The sequence below is a fragment of the Zingiber officinale genome, chromosome 11A (genome assembly GCF_018446385.1).
Source record: "Zingiber officinale cultivar Zhangliang chromosome 11A, Zo_v1.1, whole genome shotgun sequence".
In the NCBI taxonomy this organism is placed as follows: Eukaryota; Viridiplantae; Streptophyta; class Magnoliopsida; order Zingiberales; family Zingiberaceae; genus Zingiber; species Zingiber officinale.
In genome coordinates this window covers 86,209,761-86,228,947 of record NC_056006.1, presented here as the reverse complement: position 1 = coordinate 86,228,947, position 19,187 = coordinate 86,209,761, and the positions used below count along the sequence as shown (strand labels likewise).

The following is a 19,187-nucleotide window of genomic DNA, read 5'->3' as shown; positions in this document are numbered from 1 at the left end:
AAAAAAGCAAATAAGCCACGCCGCAAAGCCAGGTGTGCAGTCGCGGACAAGCGCGGAAACGAAGTCGTGCAGGATATATATATATATATAGGGGCGTAGCTACATGGGGCCAAAGGGGTGCGGCCGCCCCCCTTGAAATTTTGAGGAAAAAAAGTTAATACGATGATTTTTAAAAAAAAAGATTTAGTTATAAATTTTAAAAATTTTAGAATTTTTTCACAAAATGTTCATTTAAAACAAACAAGAACCCAAACATTTTTTTCTCTCTTTCCGCCAACCCTTTTTTTCTCTCTCCCATTGCCCATACTTTTTTCCTCTCTCCTCTCCTGTGTTTTCTTCCTCCTCCTAATCTCCTCCCTTTGTTTTTCTTTCCCATGGTCTTCTTCCTCTCATAATCTCCTTATTATTCTTTCCCTAACCTTAATTTTACCTTCAAAATATCCTTCGCCGCACATTGATGTCGTTGCCATCCACATTGTTATCGCCGCTATCACCAGCACCGCTGTAATTTGCTACTAGCGCTGCCGTCCTCGCTTTGTCGACGCTCGATAGCACATTTTGATTAAGGTAAAGTTTTCTTACTTTATCTCTTTCGATTACGAATTTAAGTGTTGGAAAAATATAGTGTAAATTTTTCATATATTTATAATTTTATTTGTTAGTTAAGTATGTTAAATATTTATAGATATTGAGATCTACCATGCATTTAATGTTTGATTTGTTATATGGAGGTGATCAATTTCATTGACGATAGTGTTTGATCGTTCAAAATTTGATTAATTAAATCATATCGTTTATTGCTTCTCATCATATAATTCACTACAAGAAAACTTGTAATTAAAGACGGAATTTATTTTTTGTCACTAATTAGCAATCGAAATAAATTATGATTAGTAATTTAACGACAAAAAATAAATTTTGTTGTCAATTCCATCTCTATACTCATTTAACCTTTTTAATTAGCTACGAAAACTTAATTCCCTGGCTATTTTAGCAACAAAATAAGTTTTTGTCGCTATTTTAGAGACTCAATTAAGTTTCCGTCACTAATTAATTTTCTAATTAAATTTTTTATTCTCTGCCCTAAAATCTTCCTCTCTGATAGACCATCTCTCTGATCTCTGGCACGCTCCTCTTCTCTCCTCTTTGATCTCCGACACTGGCATGCATCTTGTCGGTATGCACGATCTTCTCCTGTTCCCTCTCCTCTCTTAGAGACTGCTTGGCGGTGGCCTCACAGCAAGGTCTCGCTTTAGTCATATCCTCATAGTGAGGTCTTTCCTTAGTTGCGGCCTTGCAGTGAGGTGGCAAGGTTGGGTGTGATCTAAACAGTGTGTCGTGGTCAGCTTGAATTCGCACCCCCTGAATGTAAATTCTAACTACGCCACTGTCATCCTCCCTAAAAGCATTCACAATAGGAGATATTTAGAAGAGATATCTCTCAAAGTATTCTCAATCTCAAATATCCCTCATTAGAAGGGAATATAATGGAGGAGATTTGAAATCACCGGGATAGAGTTATGTAAGATATTTAATAGGTGAGACTCGTAAATATTGATTTATGTGATTTAATTGTGGGATTTGGGATATTTAAGAAATGAAATATTTAATTGATAATGTGAATGTCAGGACCATAATTATTTAAGAGAAATATTCGATTTTATCAGGATAATCTAATCCGCTAAACGTCTTTCGTAATCTGTAACTGTCGTGTTCACTCAAATGTCTAGATTGACCGGGTATCTAATTATGCCACTTGACACGAGTCTAAATAGACCGGATCCCGACCAACCACATAGATCTGTCATATGCAGCCCTTACTTTTTACATTACAATAGATTTAATCAATGATTATTTAATTTATCCAATGAGTGCTTGTTTATTAATTCATTTACGGAGCTACGCTAATATGCAAATATGTGAATTTTAGAACACAAATGTTTAAAGTCAATTTAACCTCTTATAGATGTTTACAACTCAAATCACGTTTTGAACCCATATATTTACTACTAATTAGTTTTTGTTTTAAAAAAAAAAACTTAAACGTTTTAGGCATTTAAGGAGTGTGGGTCATTTTGCAAAATCGTTTTACCTTTTACATTTAAAAGATAATATCTTAGTAAAGCTAATTTTAAAATATATATATTTAAGAGCATATTTCAATAATTATTAATTATATATCATAATGTTTTATTAATTCCTATATATTAAAAGTGCTTTATAAAAATAGTATTACAGTATGAACTAATGTGATTTTTTTTTTATAAAAAAAAATACGAGTACATGAAATACTAAAAACTTAAAAAAGGTTCATTATTAATTTATCCTTTCTTTTTTAATAAGATTTAATCTGCCATTAAATCTAAATTATAAATTGCTCGAGTAAAATCTCATCCCGTTTAATGCGTAGCCATATGCAGTTTACTCGGCCGTTGCACCCATGGCATCATTCACCGTCCGTTTTAAATCCAACGCTTCGAATTCGATCTCAATTGCTAAGGTGGGGGCTGTTCAAAAATATACATAGAATATCTGGACCAAATTAAAATTTTATCAGGTGAGAGAAACCAAACGCAGCAAGTCTCAACTGCGGAGTTAAATCCGTGTCATTCCAATAGCGCTGTACGTACCGCGGAGGCTTCACGAGCTGCCTCCCTCCCTCGCTCCGTCGAGGGTTCACCCTCGCTCATCGTCGACCTCTCCCTCGGTAATCACGATCTCCATGATTGCCTACGGAGTTTCCCCTTTTCTGTTCTCGAGTCTGCCATGCTTCTGCGATTAGGGATTCGTTCCTTTTCCGGAGCTGGTTATGCTACTGTGAGGTTACTTTCTCGTTTGGGATTTGGGACCTTGGGAACGCCGGCTTTGTCCGTTCTCGACGAGTCTTGAGTTTTTGTACCCGCTCGATTTTTCTAGTGTTTAGGGCATGCCGCATGAGTGGTGATGCGCTTGTTGGGGTGTTGGGGCTTTCGCATAGGACACGTAGTCGAGCAGTGAGTTCATCGAAGGGGAGCGATGGGGTTTGTACGATGGAAAAGAGAAGCTTTTCGTGCTCAGTTTGGGTGCGACAACTCGTGCTACGTGTTAACCAGGTGCTTGTGCTTATGATACATTGGGGAAAAAAAGAGAGATTAGTTCGAAGTTTGTGTCCTTGTTGGCAATGAACAACTAAGTACAAATTCTTGATTTTTGATCCAGTTTGTCTTAGATAGGATATCTGAATTGGCGAAATATTTTGGTATTTACAGGGCATCGACCAGAATTATATCCAGTGTCTTGGCTCATTTTGGGCATGATGTTCTTATGACTCATTTTGGCGCATATCTAAGCTCGATTCTTTCCACTGATTGAATAAGTGATTGAATTATACTATATTTTTTCAATGATGATAGCACATTGTTGGTGACATACATGCTACTTGCATGATAGGGTGATTTCATATCTTGTTTGACATAGAACTGGTGTCACTTATTTTACTTGTCTTATTTCTCATTCAAAATGCTAGGTACAGTTATGGTCATCTTTGTTGTAGTTTTATTTCATGTATTCACATTGGTTAATTTTGGATACAGACAATTGCTATTTCCACTAAGGTATAATAGAGTGTGAAGCAGCTTCACATATTTCACAGTATATAGTGAATCATGTTTTAAATGTGTGATGCATCTTATTTTACTTTCTTTTTCTGTTTCTTTCAAGCACCAAAGTAGACAATGATTATGCACATATAGTATCTGAATAATTATAATAATGGCATTGATAAATTCCTAGTGCATTTTGATGATGCTTCTAGGAGAATCATCATCAGGTCACTTGAGGAGAACATGGGTGCTCATGATCCTTCAGAAGCAACAACATCTTGTATAGATGCTACAAAAGATTCACAGAGCACCGTGGAGATAAAAATTAAAACATTGGATTCTCAAACATACACTCTGCAAGTAGAGAAGTCTGTAAGTACAATTTAAATTTTGTTCATTAAGTAAATTGTGGCTTACTTTATCCAAAACACTTTGTTCTTTTAGCCCATTGACTCTTCTGTACATTAGTTTGCAACTGGGACATGTTAGCTTGAAATGGATAAAAGATGTCCTATCTTAAATAAACAAATATTACTGGTTCTTCAACTCTTCATTAGTCCAAAAAGTGGTCCTTTTGCTATGATCATAAGTTAAGACTAATTCCTGTGTTTACATCATCTGTTCATTATAGCAAGATTTGTTATTTAATATTTAATAATCATTCAATATCACTAGTGTCCATTTCCATCATTTCAATCTTATTCTCATTTAGCATCCTGCGAGTGCATGCATAATAGTTTGTTACATATCCAATTTTTAGCATCAAATACATAGGTCTCTATGCACAAAGCAGCATATAGATGTAGATGTCAAAATTTGCATTTATCATTCATCTCCTTGTAAAGCAAGGTACCAAGGTGCGTAAACATTGGAATAGGATCTTAAACAAGCCTTGTAGCATTGACTCTCCCAACTCCAATTTATTTGCTCATGTGTCTTGCTAGCAGTGTTTGCTGGGGATTTAGATTGTAGATTTACCAGATTTTACAATCCTAAATAAACTTTGAGGAAGTTTACAGAAAGGTTCCTCCAACTGGATTTACCGTGGGAAAAAGATTGACACCTTATGTAATTATATATTTTATTTGTTTACCCATATTATCATTTTGAATGGTTGATATGTGAAGTTGTATATCTGAAAATTTTATTTTCAAAATGGTTCTCAGGTTTGATACTAGTATTACATTAGAGATTTTAATCTTAAAATTTGAAACAATCTCTGCATAATAATCACTGTTCTACCTTTTATCATAAAAAGATAATGTTACTAATGCTAAGCTTTGATGAAGTTATGAGAATTGTACATATTTTTGTTATGACGTCTCCAAACATATTTAAAGATAAAGATCCTTGAAGTCCATTGCAGTATTATAATATTTTATTTTCTTCTCAGGTGCCAATCCCAAAGCTGAAGGAACAAATAGCCAGCATTACTGGGGTAATCTCAGAACAACAACGTCTAATATGCCGTGGCAAGGTTCTGAAAGATGATGAAATTTTGTCTACATATCGTATCCTATTATGCCATTTTTGATGTGGCAAATTTGTTGACTAATTTAATTACACCAGACTGATTAAATACTGGTTTGTTTTGCATGAGGAATATCACTTCTACTTGTCTTGTGTGTTATTAATGCATCATTTTTTTGTCTGTGGTAACATCTTTATTTATGGAAACATGTAGTTTTAAACACTTTGAGTTGCTAAGGCATATCATATTTCTGTTCTTAATTTACTGTAGATGTTCTCTTTCCTGTTTGTATTGAAATAGACTTGTTGAGAAGCACAAACATCATCCCTTTCAGATATTGGCTGTTTTTATCCATTCTAGATAATTTATCATGCATGTTTTCTCTCTTTTATATGTAGTAGATAACTAGACGGACACACTAATTTGCATGATGAACTTATTGGCAATCTTATTTAAGCTTGCTATCATGTTTTTCATCAAAAAGAATACTGACTTTTGCTTTTTACCTCAAATACAATTCTATGTATAGGTCATCTTTTTTATATTTCAAAGCATATGGTAATGCTGTAAAGATGGTCACAATTGCATCTATATCGACAAAAAGGCATGATAACCTGTTTCAAGTATATATTACATTTATGGTTATTTCTGTACTCCTCTTAAGTCAATATGTTCCCATATATTGACTGGTTTTATGTGCCCTGTGTTATTGGGTTCGTGTCTGGTTGTGAGTACACTAACTATTATGGACAGTGGAGATGGTACACGCCAGCAACTTGCCTATCCTTCGTAGCAACCATTCTGCATTTGAGTGCTGACTTGTGATCATACTGCATTTGATGCTTCTTTACTGGGCTGCCTCATATTTTTTGCTTTTAGTGCTTATATTCTTTCTATAAAAGTTACCTGTTTCTGTAACATCATAGCGCTTATGGATTATATCCTTCTATTTTTCCTGGACTGCTCATTAATTTTAGGGAAATATTGGATTTTATTACCGAACATGCCTGTCAAGGTTGTGCTATTTATGACTTGATCATCTAATTATCAGTATTCTACTAAATGACTTCTTGTTCCTTAGCACGGATGATTAAGACATTGAAGATGGTCATACCTTGCATATGGTTGTTAGACAACCACAACAATTTTCTTCATCCCCATCAAGTCATATGGAAAATGAAGGTGCACCAGGTTTGCATTTAGGTCATGTATGGTTTATGTTCAATCTTGTGTAATATGAATTCACTTGAAAACTTAAACATTTTCTTTTTGTTTGTCATGCACTTGGCGAAACAAGCTTTTTATAATTGTACTAAGTGTTGGAACATTTGTGGTCCTTTATCTCAAAAGACCAAGTGTATTAGGATGTAATCCTTGATATGCATTGACTGCAAATAAATTAATCCTTCTGTTTGCTTTCTGCTTAATGGTGGTATAAGTATAGTTGAGAATGTTCTGCTTTTATTTTGTAGTACAATATTTTCTAGAAGAAATTAGAACAGATCTTTGCCAATTGTTTCCTAAATGAGAAATTGGGATGAAGGAATCTTGACTGATTTTTTCCTTCCACTGTAGCTGCTAATGCTACTTCGGATACTTATCATAGTCATGTTAGTCAAGGAGCTCATACCTTAGTCTTTGAGACTGCTAATATTGGTCAAGGGGATCATCATACTCATCTTTCTCAGGTAGTTCCGCCAGTGCACATGCCCTTGATTTTTAATTTGGTTTGTCCACTTTAATAATATAAACATGGTTAATCATTGATTCCGTTGAGCAGATTATATCTAGTATCTTGAATGTTGTTGCAACAAGAAATACTGAATCCCAGACCTCAACTACAGATCTCAGGGTAAATCTTATTCCTCTAATGTGAAAATATGTCAAATTAAAAGTTTTATTTCAGAAGACAAATAATCTTGCTTCACAGGATTTGAGTGCAAGAGCCTCTCTTGACATTCCATTTGGTGAGCTTGGTTCTAGGCAGCCATCTGACCAATTCCAAGCTGCAGTTCCATTGGGGCCTCAACAGCCGACTGTATGTTGTCAACCACAGATAGTGTCTGGATATGCTTTATATGTTTATTTGCGTGCTTGAGCAAATTATTTACACCACACTCTCTGTTCAACTGTAAAACCTTTATTAGCATCTAGGTTAGCAGGTGAGACATTTTTTTTGTTATACTTTCTTATAAATTGTAGCTACACAGGTAATTCCTGATTCTTTGACCACCATACATCAGTATTTGAGCTTCATGAGGAATGAGTTCTTCAGAGAAGGTATAGATGCTACTAATTGTTTTCTTTATAAACCTGACGAGATTTATTTTAATGCACTCTGTTGGGTTATAGTATAACTAGAAGAAATTTCATTGTTTGTCAGGTGTGGAATACAGAAATGAACCAGACACCGCTAATATGCTTGGCAATGGTCTTCAGTCTCACCATTCTTTTACCCCAGGTGGCCCACCAAGTCTAGCGTCTTTAACAGACATTCTGCTTTCTACAAGAGAATTGCTAATGATGCTAGCTGATGGATACATATCAGTATGTTTTCATTCCACTTTGGGTCTTATCAAGTTGGCTTTTTCACAAAGAACTGAATAAGGCATAACAATTTAAATTACCAAGTTATTGCTCTTAAGCACCAAACTTTCTATTATACATTTTGTACTAGTTGTACTTGTATTATACATTTCAAGTAGAGTCAGCTATGATCGAACCATTACAATTATACTATTTTATTTGAATCTGTGGTGAATAAATGAACTTGATGTTTTCGAGCTAAGTCTTGTTTTCTAGTTTTATTTTTATTTTTTTCATCCCTGAAACTTAGAGATGGATAACATGTCCTAGTACAGTTTTAGAAGGATTTGACGAACACGAATATTCGAATGTCAATAGTTAGAAGATGTTCAATGTCAATCTTCATTTTTTATATTATGATGTCCTATGAACAAGTATTTGTCATTAAATAATGGGATCATCTTTTAATCTCAGAAGACAGGACCTCCAAAATAGGGATTTTTTTAGCAGTTAATGTAAGTTGAATGGTTACCAAGTAAACTGAATAGTATATGCAGAAACTTGTTCCTCAGTTTCAGTTTCAACAGTGTATTTGCTGGATGGTTAGTCATTCCTTTCATGTTTATGTGGTTTGACGAGGTATTGACACAGACATGGTCTATGCCAATTGAATCTGGCATTTAAATCTGTGATAATTGATAGTTGGCTTGCTGTCAGTCTATAGTGATTGTTCACTTTGACATGGTCTATGGTGCCATCAGATTCTTCTGTAGTATTTGTTCATGGGCTAGGCGTCACTCAGTTCTATTAGGAAGAAAACACACTTGTTAATTCCTATTTTGAAGTCCTAGTTTTTTTACGCCTTGTTTCCTCATTCAGTCATATTTTTTTCTACCCCTTGTTTCCTCATTCAGGCATAGTTTCTCTCAACCCTTAAGACACCACAATTATCTATCAGTGTCATTTGTCTTGAGCCATAATTTTGTTTCAGAGACTAGCACACTGTTTAGTGTGGTGACCACTTGCCCCCAAAGCTTGTGCTATTGTGAAAGATCCAATGAGTCATATTTTTTTTGCCACTCATCTTATCCCTCAGTTCTCAATGAGCATAAGAAAGTTGTTTATACTATTTTTGCTTGCTCTTGGAATATAGATTTACAATAAATTTCATATTGGCTGACGATATTGGCACCATTTTTGTGTTCCCTTTGTTCAGTGATTTTTTTTTTATCAATCATTTTGACAATGCTGTTTTGTTGTTTTATACAGCAATTCACAAGGCGCCTAGAGGATCAAGTAAATTTGATGGATCCTCTTATGCGCGGGAACCTTCAAAACAGTGTGCTTAAATCTTATTGCAGAATTTGGGGTTATTACTGCTAGAGCTGGTGTATAACAACATTGCTGAAAGACCAGTATGTTTCATAAGTAGTTTCCTTCCATGTATTTCAAACATGCTCATAGTTGAATAATGTTTATCATGCAAGTCTGATGCTGTGATCAATGCGGGACCAGCAGTTTTTATCTCTGCATCTGGACCTAATCCTCTTATGGTTCAGGTTAAAGAACTCCTTTTTGTTGAGTTATATCTCATTGTTTTCTGTATCAGCTAAACTTTCTTGTCGCAGCCTGTTCCTTTCTTTCCAGGATCAAATTTTAGTTCACATCATATGGGAGCGGCATATACTGGTCATGGTTCACAAGGTGAACCGCTGGGTACTACATTTGTTCCCGGAAATATCACCATTCGTCTTCGTGCAGGTATTTTAGAATCTTGTCCACATTCTTAATCACCTTTTACTATTATTTTGTTTTCTTAAATTCCTTCAGCCTGACAGATGATGAATCATTTGCTTAGGTCGTACTGTACCAGTTTCCCATCATAACCTAGGCACACAAGGTGGACAAGAAGTTCAAGAAACATCAAATCCAACTGAAAATTCTTCTATTTCAAACGTTGTTCCTCAAGCAGTTTATGGAGCTTCAGATAATCCATCTCTTGCTGGAGATTCTGGAGTAAGAGTATTGCCGATAAGAACAATGGTTCCTCTACCAGCTGGAGTTCGCCAATCCACATCCGACCCATCTGGTAGTGCAGTTGGGTTAATCTACCCAGTTCTTGCAAGGGTTCAACATGTTACTTCTGGGAACTTGGGTGATTCTAGGGGCAATGTATTGTCTAATGGGGAAAACGAGAATGGTCATAACAGTGAGCAACAGCATACCACTGGATCTACTATACAATCACAAAACTTGGAATCTTCTATCGGAGATTTTATTCATGAGATTAACCAAATTTCTGCAAATATAGATTCTTTTGCTTCTGGGTTAAATGCCTCAATAAATGAATCAGCTCCAGCTTCACATCAAGGTCAGAAATAATTTGTCTAGTTCATTCTTCTTATGAGTTCTATGAATTTGGCTTTATAAAGTAGTTAAATATTATCCTTTTTGGGTGGATTAGATTTTTGTAGCTTCTTTAGAGTTTAAAATTTTTCCTACACTGCATTAAACTAAGAATGTTTGTCAGGCTCTTTAAGAGACTTCCTTAGTGGAAGCCAACGGATGCAATCCAGTATTAGCAACAACGAAATCCAATTTGAACAACAGAACAGGCAAAGCCCTATTTCTCAACTAACTGGCAGATTGGATCAGTGGCTACAGTCATTTTTACCCAGAGAGCAAGTTCATGTTAATGCCACTAGTCATCCTGAGTTTGCTAGAGGTTCTTCCGCACATCAAGCAGGCATAGGTGGAAATTCATCGCCTGAGGTGGGTGTAAGTGTAAGTGAGGATGGATTATTCTTCTCAAGGTTAGTACGTAATCTTATGCCATTCATATCTCAAGCCACATCAACAGATCAAGATACAATAATTAATCAAAGCTCTTCAACAGCAGTGGTAAGGATGACTCTTTTAATGTACTACTTGCTGGACCCAAGATACTTTTGCTATTTATATTGATAATGTCCGTACACAGGCCACCATGCAGAACTCAAATGACTCTAGTAGTTCCCGAAGTCGTCGAGACCCACCTGATGCCCCCAGTCCAAAACGTGCAAGGGTTTGTAATCATGAAGAAAATTTCAGCATACATTTTTCCTTTTACTTTCTTCAACTCGTGAGTCCGATTGGATCAAGTGTCATTTTTTCAGTTTTAGTATACTAGCTGTTATTTAATATGCAATAGTATGTTCTATATAGATATATATATATATATATATATATAAGTTTTATGTAATAGTAATATTAAAACCCATCCAGGTTAGGGTTTTCCCACCCCACTCCATGCTGGGATGATATATCTAGGTCTGAACCTCATGGCAGTATATCTAGATCCTCCATTGGGGACATTATTCAGCTGGCTGGAGCTAAACTGACATTGACTAGCCTTTTCAGGATATTTTAGGCTACACCACTGCCGGACAACCATTTCCCATAGCTTTTCATTAGATCAAATTCAAGAGATCGAAGACACTGAGTTAGCACGAGCACTAACAAACCTTTTTTTAATTACTTTTCTTCTTCTTTTTAATGTTCTTGTTATCATCCCGCTGGAAGATGCTACTAGTAACATAAAAAAAGGTAATGGCATATAGAATTGCATGGGCTTTGTCATTCTAGTGGTAAGGTGGAATTTTCAACATGCCTGCTTTTTTTTTTTGGGTTCTTCAATGATATGAAATCTCAAATTGCAAGAAGTTGTTCGTGCAGCGAATATTGAACTAGTTTCAAAGCTTATTCTGGTTGTAGCAAACATCGAAGTTTACAGACTTCTGTTCTTGCAGGGTGAATGAAGCAGATATTCATATGGAGGTCTTAAAACTTTGGGTAAGAGTGCTAGCAAATGCCACTAAGCAAATTACCGAGCACGCCGCACTTGATGTTGAATGTTTTCCGCATACCCTTCTTAAAGATGAATGTTATCCAGCTTCTGAGAGGTTAAACAAACTTTTTCCACCTGCGCCCGAACCGACGACTCGGGTGGATATTAGCAAATTCCTTCTCCAATTGTCGCATGGTACTCAAAGAGCCTGTACAATGGCCATCTTCATGTTTATTTGTGTTTTCAACAAGATGATCAGTGCAAAATTTATGAAATTTTTTCTTGTAAATCATGGTTCCGTCACCAGGAAGTCATGATACTAATATTTATACTTCATAAGCACTTCTTAACCATGTCACTATTTTATTCAATTCCCCCTGTTTTTGTACTGATTGCTATTGTTAGATCTTAGTTCTTGAAGCATAAGTGTGCGGCACGATCGCTGTGTTCATCATCATCCAAATGGAGCAAGTGCCGTCTTTTTTTCTCCAGCTAACTGACACACACAGGCACACAGCTGTTTATAAATATTCATTTTACCCCTTAAAGTTTTTAAATCTTCACAAAGTAGGTTAGAAAATTTTCAACGTGCCGTAGAGATTGAAAACTTTTGTTATTTTAGTTTTGATTATTGACACCGTTGACATTGTTTGCTATGTAACTGACTGTGAGTGAGCGGTTTGGGATATAATTATGAAGATCGAAAAATTATTAGGGCGTTTGGAAAAAACAAGGATAGTTCGGGAGGTGGAAAATGAGATTTTGATTATCCAGCTCGCCACACGCGGAGTCTACCCAAAAGCGTCGCCTTAACGACGTTAACTCCCCCGTTTGTCTTCCCAGCTATAAATATATATCGACACACTGATGCTTCAGCCAAACCAATCTCTTCCATTCGATCCCTAATTCTCGATGCAATTCGACCGACACTCACCGGATCCTTCCCCTTCGCTCATGCACCGGTTTCGCTCCTCGATCTGCGGATCCTGCTGCTTCGGCGGCGGAGGTGGCGGCGTCGCGGCCGGCGACGAGGAGGGCGGTCGGCCGGCGTCTCTGGTACGGTCTTCGACGATCTGGCTGCGGTCGAAGGCGCAGGAGCTGCCGGAACCTCGTGGCGCGGATCGGCCGCCACCAGAACGGCGGCCGCGGTCCCTGTGCCTTCAGGTACGACCCCCTCAGCTACGCTCTCAACTTTGATGAAGGGCCCGAGGACGAGGACATGGACATTCCCGCCGGTGGGGATGGGCGCCGATACCGGAACTTCTCTTCCCGCCTTCCCGTCTCCCCACCGCGACGCTCCGCCGGCGTTGGCGTCGAGGTCGCGTACTAGGGATTCGCCGTCGTCGGCGCCTCTGTCACTTCGCAGTAAATCTGTGCGCATTTGTGTATCTATGATAGCCTTTTGTGAAAATCAAAATAGTTTCGGGTTAATTGTTATTTTTCTCCATTGTTTAATGTGTGCAATTGGCCGAATTGATCAAATCACTCTTATTTCACTTATCTTTGCTAACGTGCTCCTGTTTCGACGTCGCCGTCCGCCATGAGCTCAGTGGAGCAGAGAGATGGGTGGCGCCGTCCGTATTCCAAGTTTTCTAGCATTTCGGGACCCCAATTTATACCATTATCTCCATTAGTCGAAGTGTGGGTCCTTTAATTATGTGGCCTCAAGTTCGGGAGAGAGGGAGATTGGCGACGGGTATGAAACATTTGATGTTTATGAATTAAAGTGAGAAGTTTAGAGTATTTTATCCAGAAAATTAATTTTATATATGCCGCCGTATATCATAGTGGTTTTGTTATTCTTATCTTGTTGACCCTGACATGACAAGGAAAGGTTTGATACCAATTGGAGTTGGATGGTCTATTCCTTGATCTTACACAAACTCTTTAATCCAACTACATAAACCAGAGAGTTCTAGTTAAAATTACAAGTAAAAGTCATATTTTTAGAAGCATAGAAAATTACTATGGTTGAAGAACTAAAAAAAAGTTAATTACCTTTACTTGATGGCCTATTGACTATGCAATTGATTGGATTGAACATCAAGGCATTAAATAGCATGCCAAAATTAGTTTGCAAGTAGGGAAACTTCAGGAAACCATATATCTATATAATATCTTATCTGAGTGATGTGATTAGTATGAATATCTTGAAAATACTGAATAATAATAGGGGTACTTTTTTTATATATATATAAAAAATAGTAGTTGGTGACTACCATAGCAAGAGGGCCCATACTTGTTATATGATCTAGATAAGTATCGTTTCCTATCATGTTTGGGTCGTCATCATCATCAGCAAACCATAATAATCCCAACAATTTGTGGTTGACTACAATAGTATTCTTCTAGTGAATGCTTTCTTTAAACTTCTTCTACCTTATACCTTTCATTCTAATAAATTGAACTCGTTTTACTATAAAAATATGTTGGTCATATAGAGATAATTATATCATCTCCATCTATTTTTTTATTCTCATTTTATCAATATTAGACTTGAGCCGATTTACTTTTAATTATTATTATTATTATTTCCATTCGGATAACTATATATGTACATTTATTTTAACATTCTCATTAGTATTGTTTTAACAAAACAAATATACGAATATGTTTATCTAGAGATAAAATTATTGGGAGATTATTGATACAATTTGTTGGATCATAAAGACACTAGGGGAGAGAGGTAACATTCGTCACTTTTCCAAAAGTCAAGAATACGCAAAGGAAATAAAGCTAAGGAGAAAGCAAAGACAAAAAAAAGGACAAGTGCTAACCCAAGTAATTTTTTACTTGATTCGGAGTTTTCGATGAATCCTATTCCAAGGTTCGTACTCGTTAAGTGTTTTCGTTGGGCAATTTACTATTAGTTCGAAATGTTACAAAATTTAAGTATAAGAACAATAAGGAAAGGTTATCAACAACAGAGAAAATAAATAGAACTTGATTGCTAGTTGTCAAAGGAGCATTACAGCTTCGTAGGAGATTCTTCGGAGCAGTGCGTAGGAATGAAAGTTGTAGCAAATGTTGTCTTTGAGCTGCTGGTCGAAACCTCCTTTTATAGCCCCGTCTGGATGTCTGGATCCCCTCCTGGGCGTCTGGACTATGGTGACGTGGCTAACTCCAATCGAAACTTCATCCTCGAAGTTTATTCACCTCCGGGCTCCCAAACACCCTTCAAGCATCTAGATCGTTGACTTGAGTTTGACCAGTCGACACACTCCAACTCAACTTCTTGATGATTTTTGCTGGTCCGGATTCTTGGAGCAGCCTCGAGCACTCAGACCGCCGAGATCGTCCAGGTGCCTGGCCAGGCACCTGCTAGCCTCATCGAGGCTAGTTCGGGCGCTCGGATCAACTCCAAGCGCTTGGAGTCTATGCGTCAGGATTCCCTCCGGGTGTCCGAACAACTCTTTCTCACCTTTCTTTTTCTTGTAAAAAAGATTTAATCCAAACAATTATGATATATGTTCATCCTACAAAATAAAATTAGTACATCAAGAATATGATCAATTTATTGTTGATCCCCGGGTAGCTTCTGGAGTATGCAAACTGATCGTCGAGGCTAGTATTCGACACTATCTCCGTAAACGATATTGCTCCGCTATGGTGCTTAACGGATTGTTGCAATTCGTTCCCAAGATACAACGACGACGAACGTCTCGGAATCGTAGCACTCCGACTTCCGAGACCAGCGAACCTTCTAGTAGACTTCTTGGACTCTTGAATGCACAAGATGAGATGAATGCTTGAGGAAGAGAAGAGAGGATTGAGTGAATTGAGTGAATTTTCCATCATCTGGAGGGTTCTATTTATACTGAAAGAAGAGGTTGATTGTCCTTTGGGTGAGTGGATGTGTTCCTTGGGCTGGATCGATCTAGATCATCCATTCTGAATGGTTGTAACCCTTCACCAAGCCCACTTCAATCTCATCCATCGGATCTGAGGAGTTGTGACCCTCAGATCTCGCCTATTGTCATCGGTCATCGGATCTGGATCCATTGATTCGATGCTTCAGATCAAGTCTCATCCCAAGCCGTCAGATCGTTACTTTTTGCGATCCAACGCTCTAGATCGCATCACAAGCGATCCATCATACCTATATGATCAACGTTGATCAACGGTAGCCATCCATTCCCTAAGTCAACTGTCCAGTCATCTCCCTTTGCCCACGAGGATGCCGCATAGGTGCTGCCACGTCAGGCAAAGTGCGCCTACAAAGCGCCCATTGCGCACGTGCGCACGTGGCGGGTGGCGGGCTCACAGGTGCGAGCACCTGCTCGCCCTGGGCTAAGGGGTAACCTGTCCTTTTATTTTTGTGTTAACTCCATTAACACATCTTCATTAATAAGTAGAGAATACACATCGAGAATTTCCGATGTGGGACTATTCTCCCATGCACTTTATTAATGAATAATAAATGTTATTTTGGGCTGACTTTAAACATTAATTTCTCATTCACCCTTAATCGGTTTTGAGCAAATTAATAGTCTAAATCTATCTACGCGAATCGTAGATTTCAATTTTGAAGTCAATTACGACTTTCAACAATTGATGGCTTCCTTCCTCTAAATCGTTTTGGTCCATTTAAGGCCCCAATATCCAACAAACCCCCACATGAATGGAAATTAATGCAATGCGTGTATGCATGCTGATACTTTACAAGAGTCCAATCGATAAGTCACTGCATCGGGAGAGGTAGCTTGTGGCTTTGAACCTTCCGTAGTGAAATGCTATCGAGTATACTAGGCTGCGCAGTGAACGTGATATCTTGAACTGCTCAACTGTTGGTGTATACTTAGACAATAACACCCACACAGAGATCTATCTCACCTACTTTAGGTTCTCATGGTTGGTTCCGTTTCGGCCATGGATACCATCTTGGATTCATGAGTGTTTCATTGAAACGGCCTGTCTTCACACTCACATAGGTGACACTTCTATCAAGAGTATCCTACCATACTCCACCTTATCAGGTATAGAAGTCACTAAAAGCATAAGCTTAACCTCACTACATGAGGTAGGACAGCACAAATTCATCCTAGAATTGGGATAGAGATAAACTATCTAATGTGCTGGACCACAACTTCTGTAACTTCGTTGTCCCATTGAACCAAGATCTTGGGATCTCCAGTCAACAAGGTTGGGTTACCGCTACAGTCGTTTTTAGTTGTAGATTTTTTTAATCCCATTCCTCTTGATGAGCAGTATACTTGATCTCGACTCAATCCCTTCGTTAGAGGATCTGTCAAATTATCTTTGGACTTAACATAGTCGATTGCAATCACTCCATTCGAGATCAACTGCCTAATGGTATTATGTCTACGACGTATATGTCGTGACTTCCCATTATACATATTACTCTGTGCTCTTCCAATCGCCGATTGACTATCACAGTGGATTAGTACGACAGGCACAGGTTTCACCCAGCTAGGAATATCTTCCAAGAAATTCCGCAGCCATTCAGCTTCCTCAGCTGCTTTGTCTAGTGCTATAAACTCGGATTCCATAGTTGACCGAGCAATGCAAGTCTGCTTAGTGGATTTCCAAGATACTGCTCCCCCACCGATCGTGAATACATATCCACTAGTGGATTTGGAGTCTTTTGTATCTGATATCCAATTAGCATCACAATATCCTTCCAACACAGCGGGATATTTTCCATAATGTAATCCATAGTTCATAGTATATTTCAAATATCTGAGAACTCACATCAATGCTTTCCAATGGGTGTCGTTTGGATTACTCGTAAAATAACTCAGTTTGTTAACCGTACAGGCAATATCCGGATGTGTGCAGTTTGTGAGATACATCAAACTGCCTATTATCCGAGAATATTCCAACTGCGATATGGTCTCACCATGGTTTTTCGCTAAGTGTTGACTTAGATCCATAGGTGTTTTCACTGTAGAGAGATCGTACGCATTGAATTTTTTCAATACAGATTCTACATAATGGGGTTGTGTTAAAACTATCCCCTCTGATGTCCTGAAAATTTTAATTCCCAATATAACATCTGCTTGACCCATATCTTTCATATCAAAATTTCTGGTCAACATTTCCTTTGTAGTCATGATTACATCATGATTACTGCCCATTATTAGCATGTCGTCTACATATAGACAGACAATTACATAGCCTTCAGTGTGTTTTTGACATAAATGCATTTGTCACATTCATTTATTCTGAATTCGTTTGACAGCATTACTTTGTCAAATTTTTCGTGCCATTGTTTAGGCGCTTGCTTAAGTCCGTACAACGACTTAACAAGTCGACACACCTTTTTCTCATTTCCAGGAGCCATGAACCCTTCGGGTTGCTCCATATAAATTTCTTCTTCCAACTCACCATTTAAGAACGCAGTCTTAACATCCATTTGATGTATTTCAAGGTCATACAGTGCTGCAATGGCTATTAGCACTCGTATGGACGTAATCCTTGTCACCGGTGAGTATGTATCGAAGTAATTAAGGCCTTCCTCTTGCTTGTACCCTTGGCTACAAGTCTGGCCTTATACTTGTCAATTGATCCATCAGCTTTATACTTACGTTTTAGTATCCACTTACAACCTAATGGTTTATTACCAGAAGGAAGGTCTACTAATTCCCAAGTATGATTATTCATGATAGACTCAATTTCACTATTGACAGCTTCTTTCCACATTGGAGCATCGGGTCTAGAGAGAGCTTCACTTAATGTTCTTGGTTCCATTTCTGACATGAAAGTCATGAAATCTGGCCCGAACGATTTCTCAACTCTAGCCCGTTTGCTACGACGTGACTCTTCACTTTGATCGTCAATAGTCCTTTTATAACAGCTAAGTTCGGTAACGTCATTTTTGTTTGAACTTCCGTTGTTATCACTTTCAACGTTTCCCTTTTTATTTGGGAATACGTTTTCAAAGAATATCACATTCCGAGATTCTATGGTTGTTCCCACATGTATATCAGGAATGTCTGATTTGTGAACTAGGAAACGATATGCACTACTATTATGGGCATATCCGACAAATATCGCATCGAACGTTTTAGGTCCGATCTTTACTTGCTTTGGTTTAGGTACTTCGACCTTTGCCAAGCACCCCCACACTTTCAGGTATTTGTACGATGGCTCGCGGCCTTTCCATAGTTCATATGGAGTTTTATCATTTTTCTTATGAGCGATCCTGTTGAGAATGTGATTTGGATAATATTGCTCCCCACAAGTTTTGAGGTAAGCCTGAATTTATCAACAAGGCATTCATCATTTCTTTTAGTGTCCGATTTTTACGTTCGGCAATACTGTTTGATTGAGGTGAGTAAGGCGCCGTTGTTTGATGGATAATGCCAGATTCTATACAAAATTCATCAAACGGTGCACCATATTCTCCACCTCTATCGCTTCGAATTATTTTAATTCGTTTGTCAAGTTGGTTTTCAACTTCTGTTTTATAGGTTCTGAACGCCTCTAGGGCTTCGTCTTCTTAAAAGAAAGACATAACAGAACTTTGTGCAGTCATCGATAAAAGTAATAAAATATTTTTTACCTCCTCTAGTTTGCACAAATTTCAAGTCACATAGATCACTATGTATTAACTCTAGAGGAGTTGTTGTCCTTTCCACCGAATGAAAAGGTAGTTTCGTCATTTTCGTTTCCACGCACACTTCACATTTGTGTGTTCCGTCAACATTGACGTTTGGTAATAAATTTAATTTGACGAGACGTTTTGAGAGTATTATTATTCACATGTCCGAGTCGATCATGCCATAAATTAAAACACTCAACAACATAGCTGGAAGCATTT

At 37.7% G+C, this 19,187-nt stretch overlaps 2 protein-coding genes across 2 annotated transcripts; both read left to right on the top strand.

Annotated features, from left to right (window-relative positions):
* Window positions 1-2,567: 2,567 nt before the first annotated feature.
* On the top strand, window positions 2,568-8,961 carry LOC122031531 (ubiquitin-like domain-containing protein CIP73). Its single transcript, XM_042590633.1, has 10 exons — window positions 2,568-2,707; window positions 3,772-3,953; window positions 4,975-5,092; window positions 6,148-6,243; window positions 6,628-6,740; window positions 6,833-6,904; window positions 6,983-7,090; window positions 7,263-7,332; window positions 7,436-7,599; window positions 8,848-8,961. Exons 2-10 carry the CDS (start codon window positions 3,825-3,827, stop codon window positions 8,959-8,961), a joined length of 984 nt encoding a protein of 327 aa, XP_042446567.1. The 5' UTR covers window positions 2,568-2,707; window positions 3,772-3,824.
* A 24-nt stretch (window positions 8,962-8,985) lies between these two features.
* LOC122032136 (ubiquitin-like domain-containing protein CIP73) lies at window positions 8,986-11,775 on the top strand. Its single transcript, XM_042591395.1, has 7 exons — window positions 8,986-8,993; window positions 9,066-9,137; window positions 9,207-9,339; window positions 9,437-9,949; window positions 10,109-10,479; window positions 10,559-10,642; window positions 11,367-11,775. The coding sequence occupies exons 2-7, from the start codon at window positions 9,129-9,131 to the stop codon at window positions 11,373-11,375; spliced, it is 1,119 nt and encodes a 372-aa protein (XP_042447329.1). The 5' UTR covers window positions 8,986-8,993; window positions 9,066-9,128; the 3' UTR covers window positions 11,376-11,775.
* The last annotated feature ends 7,412 nt before the right edge of the window (window positions 11,776-19,187 follow it).